At 39.8% G+C, this 22,500-nt stretch overlaps 1 protein-coding gene across 3 annotated transcripts in view; it reads left to right on the top strand.

Annotated features, from left to right (window-relative positions):
* mterf2 (mitochondrial transcription termination factor 2) overlaps positions 1–7,755 on the top strand; it is an 8,958-nt gene extending 1,203 nt beyond the window's left edge. The window contains exons 1-3 of one of the 3 annotated variants that reach the window (XM_062035516.1): positions 2,748–3,567; positions 3,662–4,867; positions 5,920–7,755. In XM_062035516.1, the coding sequence (XP_061891500.1) occupies positions 3,475–3,567; positions 3,662–4,819 (1,251 nt within the window). In that variant the 5' untranslated portion in view covers positions 2,748–3,474 and the 3' untranslated portion in view covers positions 4,820–4,867; positions 5,920–7,755. Of the gene's footprint in view, positions 1–2,747; positions 3,568–3,661 lie in introns of those variants that run through there. The other 2 variants (XM_062035515.1, XM_062035519.1) reach the window with 2 other exon arrangements.
* Positions 7,756–22,500: the final 14,745 nt, after the last annotated feature.

Below are 22,500 nucleotides of genomic sequence, written 5' to 3'. Positions count from 1 at the left end.
TAGAAAGAGAATTGAGTTAAGACCTTTGTTAGATCGGAATCTGGGCTTAACGTGGTTAGTGGAGCTCCCTCTGGTGTTATGGTTATGGCGGTCATTTACGTTAAGGAAGTAGTTTGACATGTACTTCGGTATCAGGGAGGTGTAGCGGATTTTATAGACTAGGCTCAGTGCAAGTTGTTTTACTCTGTCCTCCACCCTGAGCCAGCCCACTTTGGAGAAGTGGGTTGGAGTGAGGTGTGATCTGTGGTGAAAGTCTAAAAGTAATCTGACTAGCTTGTTCTGGGATATTTGGAGTCTAGATTTGAGGGTTTTGGAGGTGCTAGGGTACCAGGAGGTGCATGCGTAATCGAAAAAGGGTTGAACGAGAGTTCCCGCCAGAATCTTCATGGTGCTTTTGTTGACCAGAGGAGATTCTATAGAGAAATCTCGTTCGTTGTTTGACCTTTTTGATTATCTTGGTTGCCATTTTATCACAGGAAAGATTAGCCTCTAGAATGGAACCTAGGTAGGTGACCTCATCTTTCCTGGTGATAACAATGTCATCCACTTTTATAGTGAAGTCATTGACTTTCTTAAGGTTGATGGGGGACCCAAATAGGATGGATTCCGTTTTACCCAAGTGTGTGCATAGCATGATCAATAATGAACTGATAACGTGTAGTATCATCAATATAATTAGAATAAGATGCTTAGGAACCATTTATTTTCTTACCATATGAAACAGCAAACTCGCTGACAACAAGTCTTCTACTCAAGTGCAATAAATGTGGTTTGGACCTATCTTACACAGTATCACTTTTTACACGTTTAATGGAAAAGATTCCCCAGTAATCAGTAGTTTACCTAGGTCAAAGAGAGGGTTGTGGCTGAAGAATGTACATTTGTTTTGTAGCTGTAGAGATGTAACCCAGCTCTAATACTTTGATTGACTATTTTTATTCATTTTTTAATATCAAATTTGTATGCTTATTCAAATACAAATCTTTGCATTATTATTGAGGCTGCAGCTATCAATTAATTACTATGCTTTTTCGATTAATCGTGTAATCGAATAATTCACACTTTATAGCCTAAAATAGTTTAAATAAACGACTAGTAAATGCACTACATCAACATTGAAATTGCACTTTTACATGTGTGCATTAATAAAAACAAAACAACCAAAAAGAAACTGTTCGCCCCCACACACCATCGCATACATGTGCGCTTTATTGCAGCGGCTGTGTGAAAACTAAATTTGCTTGTTAAAAGTTCTAGACACTCCAGGAGGATTTTCAATGTATTTATTAGTTACGTAAGCAAAGCAACAGAATATATATCAAAGCGTTTTTCTAATTGCCACCACAGCCTGGGGAGGCAATAGACTACAGACTCTGATTACATTGAGCACATATTTATTAAAAAAAATACCAAATAACAATATCTTATAATAAACAAAAATATTTAGCATTTCAAAATAACATCCATTTGCTGAATGGCGATATACGATATACAGTATAGCTCAATATTTTTTCCGTTAAGTAAAAACAAATCACAAAACAGTCCTAGTTACCTGAGATACTGAGTATGTCATTATTATGACTTGTTAAGTCAAGAGCTGAGCCAGAAGGCATAGCTCTCGGTCTACCGAGCTATCTACATTCCTACTCTCACCTATGGTCATGAAGTGTGGGTAATGACCGAAAGAATAAGATCGTGGATACAAGCGGCCGAAATGAGTTTCCTCAGAAGGGTGGCTGGCATCTCCCTTACAAATAGGGCGAGAAGTTCAGTCACCCGAGAGAAACTCGGAGTAGAGCCGCTGCTCCTTCGCTTGGAAAGGAGCCAGCTTAGGTGGTTCGGGCATCTCGTGCGGATGCCTCACAAGCGTCTCCCTAGGGAGGTCCTCTTTGCACGTCCCACTGGGAGGAGACCCCGCGGCAGGCCAAGGACCAGATGGGGGGATTACATCTCGTCTCTGGCCTGGGAACGCTTCGGGATTCCCCAGGAGGAAGTCGCTAATGTTGCTCTGGAGAGGGTAGTCTGGGGGTCTCTGCTGGAGCTGTTGTACCCGCGACCCGATTCCGGATAAGCGGTTGAAGATGGATGGAAGTCAATATTTTGACTTAGTAATTTACTAAGTCAAAATAATGACTTACTAAGTCAAAATAACGACAAAATAATGACTTATTAAGTCCAATTAATGACTTACTGAAAGTAAGCGTTTGCGATAAGCGTTTGAAAAAAAGTGTTAAAAGTGGGGCCACATGCTGACATATGCTCAATTCATCATGCTTAATTTATTACAGCATTTGGGAAGCCTGTAGTTGATTTTTATTATGTAAGTGTTATATTTTTATCAACATGTGATAGCAGGGACCCTGCCATTCAAAACTAGGCTGCTACATTACTAATGATTAATGTAACTATAGCTGAAAAAATAGTACAATAGCAATAGGAGAGACTATTCATCCCTGAACACCATGGAGTTCATGTAGGCTTTATGATGCAGTTACATTATTATATAAACTATCAGAGACAGCTTCAGGAAACTCTTCATTTAACATGTCGTTTTTTGCTGCTTCAACACAGAAAAAAGGTAAAGTGAAATAACTTAGTTGTTAACTGGAGGTCAATAATGCTTGTCTTTCTCTCAGACAGACAGGGCTTTGCTGTTCATTTCATGTGGGGTGCACACACGCACACACCGCACAGTGAGCTAACGTTACGCTAAAAGCTAATCAGCCTTCACCTCAAGGACTGCGAGCGAGCTGAGCTGCTGCTTATGTTTCTAAACCGTCAACGGGCTCATAGTGATGTTACTAGTAGTTAAGTTGTAGATGACTGGAGGTGTTTATTATAATTTGGGGAGACTCCGCTGCCTTATGCTTACCTGCTAAACACCTTTCTGCTCACCCCACCGTGAGCACTGACTCCATGCGCTCTGTGTGTAACCAATCAGATGGTTCTGTGGGTGGGACAATGCTGGGGAAGCAGCTTTTTAAGATATTAGTTTAGGCGGTGGCTCTTTGTTGTTAAGGCAGCCGCCTTAACAACAAAGCGCTGCAGGAAACCCTGTAAGCTTAATTTCTAGTATTCTTCTTTGAAAATATGTACTGTAGTAAAAGTGGTGGACAGTTGTACTCACTTTGGTGAGACACTGTATATGTACATATACATACTAGTTATTTTCCATATATTCTTTATTCATTCACTCTGAACAAATGCAGGGATTAGAGATAGTTGAGAGGCCGCGCATAACTCGCAGGGATGGGTACTCCGGTTTCCTCCCACCTCCAAAGACATGCACCTGGGGATAGGTTGATTGGCAACACTAAATTGGCCCTAGTGTGTGAATGTTGTCTGTCTATCTGTGTTGGCCCTACGATGAGGTGGCGACTTGTCCAGGGTGTACCCCGCCTACTGCCCGAATGCAGCTGAGATAGGCTCCAGCGACCCCCGACGACCCCGAAAGGGACAAGCGGTAGAAAATGGATGAATGGAATTTGCATGAATAGGCGTGAAATCCAAGAGGGACCGACATCATGCAAAACAAGAATTTCCCCAATGGGATGCTTAAGTACCAATGTAATGTACAGTAATTGCTGCATTTGTTGCAAAATGATCCCCGAAGAGTTAGTAGATTATATTCCCTCACTACAATTTATTTTTCTTCACATAGGTGATCCGAGTGAGCGCCTTACTTTTATCAATGTTGCGCCTCGCCACGGCAATGCTGTGCCTTCAGTGCCGCCACGTGACATCTTCACCTTTGAACCTCAGACCGTGTGTAACACTCACCTCAGCAGAGAACCAGCAGACCGTCAAGGCTCTCTATGATCTCTCTGTGGACATCCAAAAGGTCCGGAAGCTGAAAGGCTGGGTCTTGCGTCAGAGTCCGGCTTACACAGTGGAGGTTGCAGACCTGTTGAAGGCCATTGGAGCTTCGGAGCCCATTATCTCCCGGATCTTAACTGTTTACCCTGAAGCTGTGCTTTGCAATCCAGCACAAACACTGGCACAGAAGGATTTGTGGATGTCAGTGTGCCCCAACCAGAAAGAACTGGTTAGTATTATAGAGAAATTCCCAGCCTCCTTCTTCACATCCTCAAGCTACCATGGCAACCAGCGTAACAACATTACTTACTTCCAAAACTTAAACCTCAACAAGCGAATCATCACCAAGCTAATGGCCAGCGCCCCGCAGAGTTTCATTCGTCCAGTAGAGCAGAACGAGGACATGGTATGCACCCTCCAGCAGACATACCAGGAACTCGGAGGAGAAGAGGCCAACATGAAGATTTGGCTTCAAAAGCTGCTGACCCAGAACCCTTTTGTACTCCTCAAACCGCCTGAGGTGCTGAGGCACAACATGTTGTTCCTCAGAGACAAAGGCTTCACCACTGCACAGCTCCTGTACCTCCTCTCCAAACTGAAAGGTTTTGTTACTGATCTAAACCCAGACAGCATGCGCCACACCCTGGCGTACTCCCAGGACACCTTGGGGTGCTCCGAGGCAGAACTGCGAGACATCATTCTCAAATGTCCTGCATTACTTTACTACCCAGAAGATATTCTGGCTGAACGCTTCCAGGGACTTTGTAACGCCGGGATCAGCATGTATCAAATCACACAAACCCCAACCGTATTGGAACTGACAACACAAATCGTCAATTATCGCATCCAGAGGCTGAAGTTACATGGTTATGATGTCCGGACAGCTAGTTTGGACGTCCTTAATGGAACCAAGAAGGACTTTGAAACAAGCTATGCGAAATTACAGCTTCGCCGAGAGAGACCTATTTTTAATCCTGTTGCGCCTTTGAAAGGAGATGACTGATATCAACTCACCAGCCACTTGATTAGGTACCATCTAATGGGAGTAAATGTAAGTGATGAACCGTAAGTTCAGCCTTTGTATGAATAATTTTGCTAAGTATTGAGTAATTCAACATCCTTTTTTTTCTTAAAAATTGTTGTCTTTTAAGGGGAAATGCACTTTTTTGGGGTAATTTTGTCTATTCACAATCATTATGAGAGACGCGCAGTAAGGATAATAAAGAGGCTTGGTTCCACCCGCCCTTTTTTCGTGAGTATTATGAGTCATTCTTCATCTAAAACAGGAATATAACAAGATTGTATCAGTCGGCATCCTAATAGTAAGGTCATCTTATGGGATATTTGGCAAATCTGGGAACTAAATCGTTACCAAGAAATCTCTTCACCAATGTGTTTATAAAGGTGTCTAGTAACATGTCCTAAAAAGTTGAAATTCAACTCCTGGTGAAAAGTTCGTAAAAAACTGCACAAAGTCGGGTACCATTAACCGCTTTTCGAAAATTCGAAAATGCTTAATTTGGCCTTAAGTAACTTGTGAGGGGTCAAACTAGGGGTTCTTCAATATTGTGAGTTCATTGCAAGTATTTATTTTTCACCAAGACCACTTCCTGGTGGAAAAATGGCCACATCTCCTTTCATCCCGACAATGCCCCCTACTCACACATACCAAGCAGGGTATATGTAAAAAAATAATAATAATAAAATAAAAAAGATAATAGTGTATTCTTTAATGTTTGACATGATGAATGGGCCAAGTCAGTGTTTAGTGATGGTTGCTGTAGTTGATTGGCATTTCAATGTGAGGACGTTATGAGTTTAACATTAGCAGCAAACATGCTGGATCCATTTGCATCCCTTTTCTTTGTTGAACATGGGTGGACACAATATACTGCTTTTAATGTCAGCTACGTAAGTATTATTGAAATCTTTTTCTATCAATTTGAAATGTTTCACTTCACTGCATTGATTATAAGGTTAGAACTAAATGTTGTCATTACTAGTATTAAGAATTCCCTAAGCTCTATATTTAACAATTCTGTTTTAATCTGCTTTTTTCTAAGAAAGAGTGTCCCTTTGATTTCTAAACTGATGTGTTTTGAGGGCACAGTAGTTGATTGGATCCATTGGTAACATCATGGAGGATTCTGGACTACTAGAGCTGATCCAGCTGATTTATCCGGGGAGTACGACAGCTAGCCACATCCTGGATGGAGGGTGTTTTGACAAGGCAATCCGCACTCACCTCCTCATTAGTGCAGCCATGTATTAGCACATCATGAAACATGCCTTCACCGAGGAGGAGCTTGTTGGAATGAGGACCTTTATGGAGATGGTAGCTGATGGGAAGATGGGAGCCAATCACACAGATCCAGTGGTGGTACTGTTTGAGCAGAGATTTGAAGAAACCTTCAAAAGACTCGCCAAAGGGGTACGAACACCTGCACTCTGGATGCAGTACCACCACATGGTAAATGTTATTAAGATGTTCATCCGAACTGAGCGGCTTGCAGACCACGATGGGCACCTGTCCTGCATTGTTACCTGGATGCTGGACATCTTGCAGCTGCAGGCCATCATCAGTATGCCAAAGGTGCACTGTTGTACTGTCAACTGATGAAGGAACTGGAAACTTTGCCTGGTTACAAAGAGACCATCGAACTTTTCACTGCCCATGGGAACCATGTTGTCCGGTATTCCAGCCACGATTGGTCTGGCACCTGGTGTGACATCTGCATTGAGCAGACGTTAATGAAGGTGGACTGAGCAGAGGGAGGATGAGAAGCAGTGATGCTGGCCACAAGTGCTGGGTGCTCACCCTCAGCCACTTCTCTAATATCAACAAGCATATGGAGGAAGGTGTAAACCAACATGCTCCACTCCACAGAGACCTTGGGAAAACCCAGATGAAGCGTGATGCACAGGCAGTTAAACTTGCCCTCCAGTGGTTCGAGGAGAACAACCCGTTCGACCACGGACGCAACAAAGAGATGCTTGTATCTTTCTCTACAGGATTCACAAGCACAGGAGATGACCCAGTCAATGCTGAGAGAGCAGCTGAAGTAGGGAGAGAGATGCAGAAAAAGCTGGATGGACAGTCAGCGACATCAACCATGGAGGTGAAGTCAAAGGTGCAAGCCCTCTCATCTCTGAGATCATAGATTTGGGTCAAAATGAATGATCAACAAGTTGCACCGGCTGGGATACACTGAGTCTTATTCAGAGACAAAACTACAAATACTGCTACCTTAATGACAGGAACGGAGATGGCATATGGACATCTTTCTGGACATACGCGCTACCAAGGATGCAGTGATTCAGGCTGGTACTGCGATCTTCCACTACATCTACCATGGACCAGGTACTACTCTGGGTGAAGTTCGATACAACATCTTCTCACGTAAGGCAGCGGCTGGGCTGATCAAACCGGAGACTCTACCTCCAACAGAGGGTGCAGCAGCACAGCATTCGCTCCGTGCCTACCTACAGACTCGAGACTGGCTCCTTCTACTGAGCATGTCTCTGGACCCCAGTGACTATGGATGGACAATAGGTGTTCATGGTTATGAGCCAGTTCCAACTCTAGACCCCATGGCTCCTGAAGAGCTACTCCAGTTCACAAGCTGCAATTGCCATGGAGATTGCAGAAGCCGGCAATGCAGCTGCAAAAAGAATAGCGTCAAGTGCATCTCAGCTTGTGGAGTCTTGTCAAGGCATTACCTGCAAGAATGCTATTCATGATGATGGCATTTATGATGAATACTCAGAGGCAGACATTGACTCATAAAGCATTCCACAAGGGGGATCACTGTTTGCTCTGACTAATGTGAAACAAATTGTAATAAATGCAACTTTATTTAAATGCAAAAAAGGGTGTGACAGTTTTTCCACTAAGGAATAGTTGTAGTGAAAAACAAATGCTATAAATGAACTCAGGATCATAAAAAAAAACCCTAGTTTGACCCCTCACAAGTTACTTAAGGCCAAATTAAGCATTTTCAAATTTTCAAAAAATCGGTTATTGGTACCCCGACTTTGTGCAGTTTTTTATGAGGTTTCCCCCAGGAGTTGAATTTCAACTTTTTAGGACATGTTATTAGACACCTTTAGAAACACATTGGTGAAGAGATTTCTTGGTAACGATTTAGTTCCCAGATTTTCAGACGCTTCCCTTACTATAATGACAGCAGACATTGTACAATGAGTATAATTTATTATGTTGGGTGGGTCTTATGAAGTCTGAAGTGAGTAATAATTATTACTGTTCTTGAGGGGAAAACATGTGAAAATTCTCTTCTCTGCACAGAATTCCTCTGTGCAGAGAAGAGAACCTTCCAGAAGGACAACTATCTCTGCAGCAATCCACCAATCAGTCTTGTATTGTATAGTGACCAGAAAGAAGACATTTTTTTGTAAAAAGTTTGCCAAGACTCTGAGAACATGAGAAACAAAATTATCTGGTGTGATGAGACAAATATTCTTATAGATACAAAGAAACTCTATGTCGTGAATGCCAGGCGTCATGTTTGGAGAAAAGCAGGCAACGCTCCTCACCAGGTCAATACCATTCCAAAGGTGAAGCATGGTGGTGGCAACATCATGCTGTGGGGATGTTTTTCAGCAGCAGGAACTGGGAGAATAGTCAGGATAGAGGGAAATATGAATGCAGCAATGTACAGAGACATCATAGATGAGAACCAATGCTTTCCATCCAACCCGATGGAGCCTGAAAGGGTGCTGCAAAAAGGAACGTGCAAATTACTGCCAAAGGTACATCAATAAAGTATTGAGCAATGGCTGTGAATACTTAAGTACATGTTAATTTTTATGTTTTAATAAATTTGAAAAATAAAAATAGAACAACCTTTTCACATTGTCATTATGGGGTATTGTCTGTAGAATTTGTTTAAAAAATTTGAATTTATTCTATTTTGGAATAAGGCTGTAACATAACAAAATGTGGAAAAAAAGTGAAGCGCTGTAAATACTTTTTGTATAGCTTGGATTTTACTGACGTCACGTCTGGCTCACGTTAAGTATGTGTGGTGGTCAAGCTAGCTGTGTTCTCAATGGGTGCTAGGAACCATTTATTTTTTTCTAGAAGAAAAAATGCCCTATGCTTGTGTTTTCGGCTGTATGCTTCTTTCAAATCGCGAAAATTATAAACGTTTTTTTCAGAGTTCCTCGAGAGGTAATTAAAAAGGGAAGAAAAGTGCAAGATTTTACAAAACGACGAGAAAAGCATGCAGCTCACACTCCAGTCCAAAGGAGCGGAGTCGAAGAATGAATGAGTTTGCAGTGATCCCTTTGTTAAAGGTTTATTTGATATACTTTTAACATTTACTATTTCCCATTTAATTATTATCTTGATATTATTTGTATTTCTTAAAAACATGTTCGATACGAGTGTTTGGGAAAGCACCAACTCGGCAAGTCTAAATAAAAGAAAGCAAATGTAAGCAAAACCTAAAACAATCATAAAAGAATCTTTCAGCACAAACACAATGTTAACATCTACAGTTATATTTTGATAAAGACGGGAAGAACACCCACTCGTAAACGTCAAGTGCAATAACAACAAACATCAGCAGACGCAAAGTTACCGTATTTTACGGACTATAAGGCACACTTCAAATCCTTTTTTCCCCCTCAAAACTCGACAGTGCGCCTAATGTACATAATAATTCTGGTTTTGCTCACCGACCTAGAAGCAATTTTATTTGGTACATGGTGTAATAATAAGTGTGACCAGTAGATGGCAGTCAAACATAGGAGATATGTGGTAAGAGGTATGATGGCAATATCACTCAAGTAAACAACACCAACATTTTATATCCATCCAGCATCTATTTTCTACCGCTTGTGTTCCATTGAAAATATAGAACATTACACACGGCGCTCAAAAACCTATCAAAATGTTTTAGTACGACTTTGGTAAGCTATGAAGCCGCATCGCTTGGTGGATTGTCGGCGTATTAAACACAAGAGTATTATTATGTTGTGTGTATAAGGTAAGACATCTGGCGTTTTGTTTTGCAACATTATGCAAAAGCAACTTTTCTTACCTTCTCGTACCTGCTGATCTGTATTTGGGATCTGCATAAATCCTGAAAAATTGTGCGTGTCCGCCTTTGTAGTCCGTACCGACGCCGTAGTCGATAAGCTTCTTCTTTTTCTCTTATCTTCTTGTTATGGGACATTCATCCTCCACTGTTGCCATTTCTAATATAGTGTAAATGTGTTACTTATATCTGTCCGTAAACTCACCATGAAAGCGCTAAAACATACCGGTGTAGTGAATTTACATTATTCACCCAAGGAACTTATTAGAGTTCCGGTCGGACGTTTTTTCACAGGACACATTTCCGGCCCTGTTGTTGTTTCCGGATGAGGAGATGCTGCTCTGTTATTTATTTAAGTAAAGTCTGAATGTCATTAAAACAGTTAGCTCCATCTTTTGACACTTCTTCCACTCCCTCCCTTGCACGCTACACCGCTACAACAAAGATGACGGGGAGAAGAGGCTGCCGAAGGTGAGCCACGTTAATAAGACCGCGCACAAAACGGCGCATCCGGAAGCAACTGTTAGAAAGCGGCTTGAAGATGATCTGTAAAACATTATCTATGCAACATTTTGACCAAAGAACCACCATTACATGTTATGTAGACCATAAGGAAGTGTTTTCAATTTAGAAAAAAATAAAAATAAATAACGACTCCTTTAATGCGCCCTTTAATCCGGTGCGCCTTTTATATGAAAAAAGATTGAAAATAGACCATTCATCGGCATAATATTATAATCCGGTGCGCTCTATGGTCTGGAAAATACAGTATATTATGAAATACAAACTTACCCGAGAAAAAACTATGCTTATTTATACGTAAGAGTCTTGACACCAATTTCCTTGACCCCGCCACACACAAAGAAGCTGTAGACCTCCATGCTTTTCTAAGTTTCCATCTGCTTTGTCGTGTAGAATGGCGTCTGGAGCGCAATAGTTCTATATGTCTGGGAACACAACTGACATATAGTCCTTGACATCACTTGACAAATCTTTTTTTCATAAAGTATAAGGATCTATTCCATTGTATAGTTTGATTATTTGCTCGTATCTGCTTTTTGCTGGAAGATTTAAGCCTGTTCTGTACTCAGATAGTTTGTGTGCTGCTTGCTGTACTACAGACACCTTGGCTTAGTTGACCACTACTGGTTTTCACTACAGGTAAGAAGTCACGTGTCAGAATACATGCAATTCATTTCAATGGGTGGCGCTGTTTCGCAATAAGAATTTTTGGAGGTAAGAGCTGCAAAATAAAACCAATACATCTTGCCACATATCTTAATTTCACAACACTTCATGTCCTTTACATTTAATTATCTGTATCGGAAATTATCTGTATTTTTTTTATTTATTATCGGTATCGTTTATTTTTATTTTTTTTAATTAAATCAAAACATAAAAAACACAAGATACACTTACAATTAGTGCACCAACCCAAAAAACCTCCCTCCCCCATTTACACTCATTCACACAAAAGGGTTGTTTCTTTCTGTTATTAATATTCTGGTTCCTACATTATATATCAATATATATCAATACAGTCTGCAAGGGATACAGTCCGTAAGCACACATGATTGTGTGTGCTGCTGGTCCACTAATAGTACTAACCTTTAACAGTTAATTTGATTCATTTTCATTAATTACTAGTTTCTATGTAAATGTTTTTATATTGTTTTACTTTCTTTTTTATTCAAGAAAATGTTTTTAATTTATTTATCTTATTTTATAAAAAATTTTAAAAAGGACCTTATCTTCACCATACCTGGTTGTCCAAATTAGGCATAATAATGTGTTAATTCCACGGCTGTATATATCGGTATCGGTTGATATCGGTAATTAAGAGTTGGACAATATCGGATATCGGCAAAAAGCCATTATCGGACATCCCTACTTTTAATGCGTATTACGTGGGAAATCGGAGCGAAGTTACGGCACATAGTGCTTAATCTAATCGAGCCAGTCCAAATTTAGTGGTGGCAAGCCACCACAAACATAGGCGCCGATCTACATTTCTGCCAGTGGATGCTTGGTGTGTGTGTGTGTGTATTAGTGTTGTCCAGATACCAATATTTTGGTACCAGTACCGGTACCAAAAGCTTTTCGGTACTTTTCTAAATAAAGGCGATCACAAAAAATTTAATTATTGGCTTTATTTTAACAAAAAAATGTTTCACAGTACATTAAACATATGTTTCTTATTGCAAGTTTGTCCTTAAATAAAATAGTGAACATACTCGACAACTTGTCTTTTAGTAGTAAGTAAACAAACAAAGACGCCTAATTTAGCTGCTGACGTATGCAGTAACATATTGTGTAATTTATCATTCTATTATTTTGTCAACATTATTAAGGACAAGTGGTAGAAAATGAATTATTAATCTACTTCATTTACTGTTAATATCTGGTTATTTTCTCTTTTAACATGTTCTATCTACACTTCTGTTAAAATTTAATAATCACTTATTCTTCTGTTGTTTGATACTTTACATTAGTTTTGGATGATACAACAAATTTTGGTATCAGTCCGATACCAAGTCGTTACGGGATCATACATTGGTCATATTCAAAGTCCTCATGTGTTCAGGGAAATATTTTCTGAGTTTATAAACATAATATAAATTGAAAAAAAAACAAAGAAGATTTTGTGATGTTAAAAAATATCGATGTAATCATAGTAGTATCGAATAGATACGCTATTGTACGTGGTATTACAGTGGATGTTAGGTGTAGACCCACCAATGGCGTTTGTTTACATTGTAGCGTCCCGGAAGAGTTGGTACTGCAGGGAATTCTGGGAATTCCAAAATGTTTTTGTCGTTGTTTAGCGTGGTTTCACTATATGGCACATGTTTATGACAGTGTTGGCATTGTTCATACTGCCACCCTTAGTGTGACATGTATGGTGAGTAACTATGCCCTTCATTCACTCGTGTGCAGTGTGTTCATAATCAAGATGATTATGTCATTAGTTAATTAGCGGGCACAAAGAAATCTTGGTTAGGCATTGTCAATTATAGACTTTATGATTTGGGATTAATTATTATGTATAACGGACCAAACTCGCCACTAAAATAAACAACAAGATTGATTACTCAAAAATTAGTTTCCAGATTGAAAGTAGTGGCATTTGTGTGCTAGTTCAGCCCAAATGATGATAGAATTGAGGTCATCCTAGTGTGCTTTTATACCTTGCTTTTTGCTGAAGGAGTAAAAAGGGCCTTTATTAAACTGTTCCAACAAACCTAATTAAGTGTGTATCTTTTAACCATGTAGAGCATAAGAGGGAATGTTCCTCTGCTGTCACCTTGATTGCACTTAAACATTCCCGTTGCTGCAAAAAGCTTCTCGTTAGTGCAATGGCACAGACGTAACAGCAGCACGCTGCGTTTGTTAAACGTATCAGCCGAGTTCCACCGAAGGCAAAACATTTGACTTACTTACAGCCATGTGCAAATGTCTCCCTTTAACTCAACGTTCTCAAACACCCAGCTGTCCTACCCTCGCCGAGGGTCGCAATCAAACACTTTTTATTGTTCCTTTACAGATGGAAACTCTTTATTAGAACTCATTTGACCTGTAAAAATGTTCCATGGTTAGAGTTTTCAAATGCCGCCACATAACGAGATCGGGAGAAGTCCTCTCGGGCCTCAGATAGAAATACAACCCCAGGCAAAAAATATGGAGAATGTCCATTCAGTTGTTTAACTTTGCAGAAAGGAAAGCAGACATGACACAAAACTACAGTCATTGTGGTTTTAAGAAACGCTCAAATAAATCAAGATAATTCGAGATGTCCGATAATATCGGCCTGCCGATATTGTCGGCCGATAAATGCTTTAAAATGTAATATCGGAAATTATCGGTATCGTTTTTTGTTTTTTTTAATTAAATCAACATAAAAAACACAAGATACACTTACAATTAGTACACCAACCCAAAAAACCTCCCTCCCCCATTTACACTCATTCACACAAAAGGGTTGTTTCTTTCTGTTATTAATATTCTGGTTCCTACATTATATATCAATACAGTCTGCAAGGGATACAGTCCGTAAGCACACATGATTGTGTGTGCTGCTGGTCCACTAATAGTACTAACCTTTAATTGTTAATTTTACTCATTTTCATTAATTACTAGTTTCCATGTACCGGTAACTGTTATATTGTTTTATTTTTTTATTCAAGAAAATGTTTTTAATTTATTTATCTTATTTTATTTTATTTATTTTTTTAAAAAGGATCTTATATTCACCATACCTGGTTGTCCAAATTAGGCATAATAATGTGTTAATTCCACGACTGTATATATCGGTATCGGTTGATATCGGTATCGGTAATTAAGAGTTGGACAATATCGGAATATCGGGTATCGGCAAAAAGCCATTATCGAACATCCCTAAAGATAATACATTGTGGTAATCATCCATCCATTTTCTACTGCTTGTCCCTTACGGGTAACGGGGGGTGCTGGAGCCTCAGTAACAGTTTATTTTTCAGTTTAATCAGTGTAAGAAATATGGAATCACTCAATGTCAAAGAAAGAAATATGGAATCACCCTGTACATTTTAATTTCCAAAGCCAACACCTACATCAGATTAAATCTGTTCATTAGTCTGCAGTTGAAAAGAAGAGTTCAACCTTGGGGAGCTTTTTGATTGATTGATTGATTGAGACTTTTATTAGTAGATTGCACAGAACAGTACATATTCCATACAATTGACCACTAAATGGTAACACCCGCATAAGTTCTTCAACTTGTTTAAGTCGGGGTCCACGTTAATCAATTCATGGTATAAATATATACTATCAGCATAAAACAGTCATCACACAAGTTAATCATCAGAGTATATACATTGAATTATTTACATTATTTACAATCCAGGGGGGGTGGGGGGGTTAGGTTTGGTTGATATCAGCACTTCAGTCATCAACAATTATATCATCTGAGAAATGGACATTGAAACAGTGTCTGTCTCACTTTGTAGGATATGTACAGCGAGCAGTGAACATAGTGAGCTCAGAAAGCATAAGAACAAGTATATACATTTGATTATTTACATTTGATTATTTACAATCCGGGGAGGTGGGATGTGGTGGGGGGAGGGTGTTAGTCCAGGGTTGTAGTTGCCCGGAGGTGTTCTTTTAGTGTGGTTTTGAAGGAGGGTAGAGATGTACTTTCTTTTACACCTGTTGGGAGTGCATTCCATATTGATGTGGCATAGAAGGAGAATGAGTTAAGACCTTTGTTAGATCGAAACCTGGGTTTAACGTGGTTAGTGGAGCTCCCCCTGGTGTTGTGGTTATGGCGGTCATTTACATTATGGAAGTAGTTTGACATGTACTTCGGTATCAGGGAGGTGTAGCGGATTTTATAGACTAGGCTCAGTGCAAGTTGTTTTACTCTGTCCTCCACCCTGAGCCAGCCCACTTTGGAGAAGTGGGTAGGAGTGAGATGTGATCTGGGGTGAAGGTCTTGAAGTAACCTGACTAGCTTGTTGTGGGATGTATGGAGTCTAGATTTGAGGGTTTTGGAGGTGCTGGGGTACCAGGAGGTGCATGCGTAGTCGAAAAAGGGTTGAATGAGAGTTCCCGCTAGAATCTTCATGGTGCTTTTGTTGACCAGAGAGGAGATTCTGTAGAGAAATCACGTTTGTTGATTGACCTTTTTGATTACCTTGGTTGCCATTTTATCAGAGGAAAGATTAGCCTCTAGAATGGAACCTAGGTAGGTGACCTCATTTTTCCTGGTGATGATTGACTTGAATAATGGCTCCAACTCGGGAGATGTCACTTGAAACAAAAAAGGGGTTTATCAAACTTCCTCAAGAAGGTAAAATGATCACCAATGTCGCAAAAGATGTTGCTTGTTCACAGTCAGCTTTGTCTAAAATCTGGACCAAGTAAAAACAACATGGGAAGGTTGCAAAAGGCAAGCGTACTGGTAGACCAAGGTAAACATAAAAAAGTCAAGACAGGAAATTTTAAGTAATTCGTCTTGAAAACAGAAAATGCACAGCAAAACAAGTATAGAACAAATGGGCGGAAACTGGAGCCACTGTCTGTGACCAAACTTAAAGATATCGCCTGAAGAAAATTGGATTTAAATACAGACAAGTTAGACGAAAGCCGTCATCAACACCTAAACATGAAGAACAAGCTTCTTCACATCTTCAATAAACGCACAAGATTACGTTGACATTTTATAAACTTTTCGCATTCCGTCAGTGGATATTTGGAGACAATATCATTTTTTAAGATGATAATGCGTCGTGTTGTAGAACAGAAACGGTGTAAACTTTCCTTGAAGAAAGACACATTAGGTCAATTTCCTGGCCTGCAAATAGTCAAGATATCAATCCAATTTAAAATCGGTGGTGGAAATTGAAGAAACATTGTCCATGACAAGACTCCAACCTGCAAAGCTGATCCCACAACAGCAATCAGAGAAAGTTGGAGCAAAGGTTAATGGAGATTACTGTTTGTCACTCGTATAACTACAAGCTGGTGTAAAAGCCAGAGTTGGTGGTAGTGATGGGTTGATGAGGCGTCATGAAGCGTTTCGACACATTGCAAAACTGTATCGATACTGTGTCGATACTGTGTCACTAAATACTGACATCTGCTGGACATTAAAAATCCCTACAGGCAACCTATGGACCGACTCAACTGACACTGATTTTATGACCTAGTATATACAATAATATAAACCAAATCAATGTATTTCATTTAGGATTATTTCATATCTTCATTTAAATAAAAATATATTTTTATCTTTTTTAGATACAGTCAATAAATAATGTGAACATGTATCATAACATGGAAATCTAAGAGAACGTGTTGTGAATGAGGATGCTTGTGGACTGGGATTTTTTATTTATTTTTTTTACACATTTTTATTTAAAAAACCCAGTTTTTCCAACGTATTAAATTTTAGACGATTTCTCTTCTTAGTTATTATTTCTCCGGCTGTAGAAAAGACCCGCTCATAGAGCACAGAGGAGGCGTCAGTTCGACACAGTTCGCGTATCGGTCACGTGACCGAAACAGCTCATGATCGGTCACGTGACTTTATAAAAGCGGTACGCGCACCGACACAGGGTTTTGCTCTATGAGCTCGACGCATGCGCCGATGCATCGGTGTTGCCGGACCCATCACTAGTTGGTGGTTTTTGTTTGTTGTTCACTGTGGAGGGGGGGGTGGTCTGCGGGCCTGCCGCGGAGCGGGGTGTGTAAGGACCGGCCTCGAAGTCAGCAGCAGGTGAGTAGATTGCCATCTAACCACCTGTCGCCCTTATTAGTAGCAGCCGGGACGAGAGACGTTGTTGGAGTTGGAGCCAGAGAGAGACACACGCCCAGAAACGAACACATATTGCTGGAAAGCAAGCCACTATTTATGAAAAATAAAAGACTTGATTCACACTGTGAAGATCTGTCGGCCAGGAGAACCCACACAAGAGGGAAACCTCCACATTTACGATTCCACACTTTTTTCTCATAATTGAGTGATTCCAAAAAATGACAGCTCTAAAAATGAATGAATTTATTTTCTTCATTTCTTTTAAGTGTTTCTTAAAACCAAAAAGTTGCCATTGGAAATGACTATAATTGTGTCATTTCTGTTATCTGCTTGTTCCTACAAAATTAAACAACAGAATGAACATCCTCCAAGACTGGGGGTTGCGTCATTTTTGTCTAATAGGTTGTATTTTTAATGTTTATGTTACCTTCACTTGTTGAGCAGGTGTTGTTTTTTATCTTTTTACGCACAGTCGGTTCCTTTTGAAAGGACGCATGTCTATGTGCCGAGGCTTAGAGGAACATTGTGAAACATGCCACTTTTTAAGGCTAACGACGCCACCACTTGATGCCTTGAGGTGACTTGTCTTTGTGATGGGTATGATGTGTGCGGAGGGGCGAGAAGGCAACATATACATGATTGACTTCCACCTCCCATCTGCTGCAAACCGCATCACTCAGCATGACTCCGTCGTCATGGCAATAGCCCACCGGGCAGATAACACAAAAGTGACTGCATCTGGTAGTAATGAAAGTGAGCTCAGCAGATGGACGCTTGACTAGAAATTATTTTCAGACCATTCAGTGCTGCTCCCGTCGTCCGCCACATTAAGGTTGGCGAGTATGTTGTTCTCCGGTGGCCATTAATAAACCCGTCATAAGGATTTAGCAGGGTTTCAGGAGGAAAAGTCCAACTGAATCAGGTTTTGGTTAGTTAGAGGGCCCCTCTAATGTTGACATTGTATGATCACAGCTCTCGCAGGTACACAATTGTCCATTTAAAAGTTGGAATATGTATTTTCATAAATTCCTGTGCCCTCCACTAATTGTCCCCAAATGGCAAAGTGGAGCCAAATAAGTTAATAAGGCTAAATTGTTCTTTTTTATTTCCAATATGGCAATGGTTGATATTAGCTGCACTTAACGTGTTTCATTTATGGGGCGAATCTCAGCAGAAACAGATGACATCTGTAATTAAAAGCAATAAATCCCTGCTGAAGTGGACGCATACAACCACCGTGGTGATGGATATCAGCGTGAATTAATATTCTCTTACAATGTAGCGTATGCTGTACACAATGTTCCCTCTAATTGTTCATGTGTGTGAGCAAACACAAAAACTCCCTGAGCATTCAGTGGAGCACATGTGAGCAACATCACACGTGGCAATACCAGCAGCACACCTGTCTCAAACCAATCTTTTATTATAACACTCAAATGACAGGAGTCATTTTCATGAGATTGTTTTGTAATATTAGTGATTTGGCCCACTTGTATTGAAAATAAAAGAAATCTTGTTTTTCATAAGCTATGGATTAGTATTGTACAATATGTCTGGGTGGGGGTCCTGCTTTGGAAATCATTTGTACCCCTTTCAGAGATCACATTTAGTTGCCCTTAAACATCCTCATGTTGCACAATGAAATGTAAGCATCTGAAGTGTGCATTCCTGTAACTTTCTCTAGTAACAGCATTCCATGATTAATATCAATAAATTAACATTAATAATAAATGACAGTAAAATAAGCACACGTATGACTGAGGAGTCATAGTGTAACTTTGTGTGGTGTTTGAGTTGTCCGACTTTTTGTGTGGCCATAAACGCACCAGTGGCTTAGTGCTATGCGTGTTGGTGACAGATGACAAGTTGATTTTTGGCCTGGTTTGTACGGCAGAAAATGACTAGTTTTTCGAGATAGAAGTTTTTTACTCGTGGTTTGGTGTGGGTATGTCCGAATATAAACAGTTGCTCAATAAAGTGATTGATATGATTCCTGGCCTCGAAGCATCTCGATAGACGTTACAATAATTGAACGGTGTTGACGATCACCGTTAAGGCCGCTTGTTGTCACTGTCACTCAGAGTTGCATTGCAAAATTATACAGAATACATTTGTTTATTTTGTTTAGAATTCAGATGGGATTTGATTTGGTGAGCGGCATATATTAGCTGTGCGCAGAGGACGCTTGAGCAGTGCGCAATTGCGCAGGCGCGCACCTTAGATGGAACGTTGGCTGTACAGTTTTTACAAGCTTTTCATTACTAAAAGGAATACATTATATTGCCAAAAGTATTTGGTCACCTGCCTTGACTCACTAATGAACTTGAAGTGCCATCCCATTCCTAACCCATGGGGTCCAATATGATGTCGGTCCACCTTTTGCAGCTATTACAGCTTCAACTCTTCTGGGAAGGCTGTCCACAAGGTTGCGGAGTGTGTTTATAGGAATGTTCGACCAAAGCGCATTGGTGAGGTCACACACTGATGTTGGTCGAGAAGTCCTGGCTCTCAGTCTCCGTTCTAATTCATCTCAAAAGGTGTTCTATCGGGTTCAGGTCAGGACTCTGTGCAGGCCAGTCAAGTTCATCCACACCAGACTCTGTCATCCATGTCTTTATGGACCTTGCTTTGTGCACTGGTGCACAGTCATGTTGGAAGAGGAAGGGGCCCGCAAGGTTGGGAGCATGGAATTGCCCAAAATGTTTTGGTATCCTGGAGCATTCAAAGTTCCTTTCACTGGAACTAAGGCGCCAAGCCCAACTCCTGAAAAATAACGCCACACCATAATTCCTTCTCCACCAACTTTCACACTCGGCACAATGCAGTGCAAAATGTACTGTTCTCCTGGCATCCTCCAAACCCAGACTCGTCCATCAGATTGCCAGATGGAAAAGCGTGATTCATCACTCTAGAGAAACGGGTCTCCACTGCTCTAAAGTCCAGTGGTAATGTATGGCTTAGATGCAGCTGCTCGGCCATGAAAACCCATTCCAGAAGCTCTCTGCGTACTGTACGTGGGCTAATTGGAAGGTCACATGAAGTTTGGAGCTCTGTAGCAACTGACTGTGCAGAAAGTCTTTGCACTATGCACTTCAGCATCCGCTGACCCGTCTCTGTCAGTTTACACGGCCTACCACTTGGTGGCTGAGTTGCTGTTGTTCCCAAACTCTTCCATTTTCTTATAATAAAGCAGACAGTTGACTTTGGAATATTTAGGAGCGAGGAAATTTCACGACTGGATTTGTTGCACAGGTGGCATCCTGTGACAGTTCCATGCTGGAAATCACTGAGCTCCTGAGAGCGGCCCATTCTTTCACAAATGTTTGTAGAAACAGTCTCCATGCATTAGGACACCTGATTCTCATCATTTGGATGGCTGGCCAAATACTTTTGGCAATATAGTGTATCTGGCATTGGCTCCAGTTTGCATCTACACAATATACACAATGTATTTAATGTACTTTATTTGTAGTTGGTTTTAACATATGAAAAATGTACACAGTATTAAACATACTATTGCTTGAAATAAGATCTTGAAGTAATTCATTCGTTTTAGACTGATTTTAGTCAGCTACAGATCTAAGTATTTTATGGTAATTCTTTTAAATATATACAGCACATATTGACATCTTGAATAGCTTCTAAGCTAAGGGATCATCCCTTCCTCAAAGCCCCTCAGGGAGAGGCACTATAGAGTCCAAAGATGCAAAGGAGGTCCCAGATGAGCAAGTCATTATCACTTAAATGTGACAAAATATGAAAAACAAAAAAAAATTAAATCTTCTTATGGAAAAACCTATGTGTCACCTTTTTGGGTCACCAATTTTAACTTAATGTAAATTAATTAACATATATTATTAAGAAAATGCAGTTTAAATACAAAGCATTTTTGTTTTTGTTTTTTTGCAATTGCAGACACAACAAACATTTAGACCAAAAAACACACAATATAATTTAAGTCATTAAGAAGAAATGGTTTATTGTACCGAAGGGGGTCTCAAACTCACGGACCACAGGCACAAATGTAGTGGCTCTCTACTTCATAGTTTACTGTGTTTGTGTCAGCAACACGTAACAATATATCAACTCTTTATTGCTCAAACGGCACAATTATTGTCCTCCCACAAACCCATAACCAGGGGTGTCCAAACTTTGTCCTCTGAAAAGTCAGTATGTGGAAGCTATTTTGATATTTTTTGTATTTTGTAAAAAAAAATAAAAAATAAAAAAGAGTCAAAAACAGGTATTATACAATGTATATTTAAAGAAAACACTGTCAGCTCTGTTAAAGGTGACTATAAGTGTATTATTAGTAGTAGTAGTAGTTTGAAATGGTCAGCTTTTTGTCATTAATTCCGATGTTTTGCGCTTTTCCCCCTACATTTTCCCTGTTGTTTTTCCTGAACATGCTGCGGGGCTAACAAAACTCGGTCTGTGGGCGGAAAATGACCCTGGGGTTACACTTTGGACCCCTGTGCCTTAAACCTACTTCCGACTCCTGTCTACAGCGTTAAGCCTTCTGGGTCATGTCGTATATAAGCATTACTTCCCAATATTCATATATTTATTTAACCTTTATTTATCCAGTAAGGCAATTAAGAACATATTTAAATTTGCAATGCTGACCTTGCAAAGAGGCATCATTTACACGTTAGAGATGTTGAAGTGTGATGATAATCGCTCATCTTCTCTCGTTTACCAACAACAATTTGCTCTCAACAGTTCACAAATGCTCTTAATGTTTGGGTGTAAATTAATGTTTAAAGCGTGAAAATAAACATGGAGAATACCTTTTTCTTTCTGTAATTCTAAACATTTTAAAAACTTTATTAAAATTAGTATTGATAATTAAATAAAATAGCACAGTCATTTATCAATGCACTCTGAGAGTATGTGCTTTTACTGCCATGTAGTATCTATTTTTAAGTCTGTGGTATAAAACGAGTAAAACATCCAAGTATTTGTTTTCCTATTTTTGTTGCATGTGCTTTTTAAAGGGGAATTGACCTATAAAAAAAAAGCACTTATGAACACCTAAATCATTCACAAGTTGATTAAAAAAAAAAAACGTAAAACATTGCAACTTTTGCCGCAACTTTCTGAAATATCTGCTGCGAATTCACGCATTTTAGACCACCACAATCAGGTGGGGAAAGCCTGCCAAATCCTGGAGGGACTGCAGGATTATGGCAGTCTTAACACCAACACACAAATGACAGTACAACAATCACACATTCAGCAACACAAAGATCAACAAGTGTCTCTAATCGCCTCCTGGGAAACCAACAGTGTCAAAATATACTTTTTTTTTTTAAATTAAATGTT

Source organism: Entelurus aequoreus, linkage group LG24, assembly GCF_033978785.1.
Source record: "Entelurus aequoreus isolate RoL-2023_Sb linkage group LG24, RoL_Eaeq_v1.1, whole genome shotgun sequence".
NCBI lineage: Eukaryota > Metazoa > Chordata > Actinopteri > Syngnathiformes > Syngnathidae > Entelurus > Entelurus aequoreus.
The sequence above is the reverse complement of the archived record's forward strand: the minus strand, read 5'-3'. Positions and strand labels throughout refer to the sequence as shown.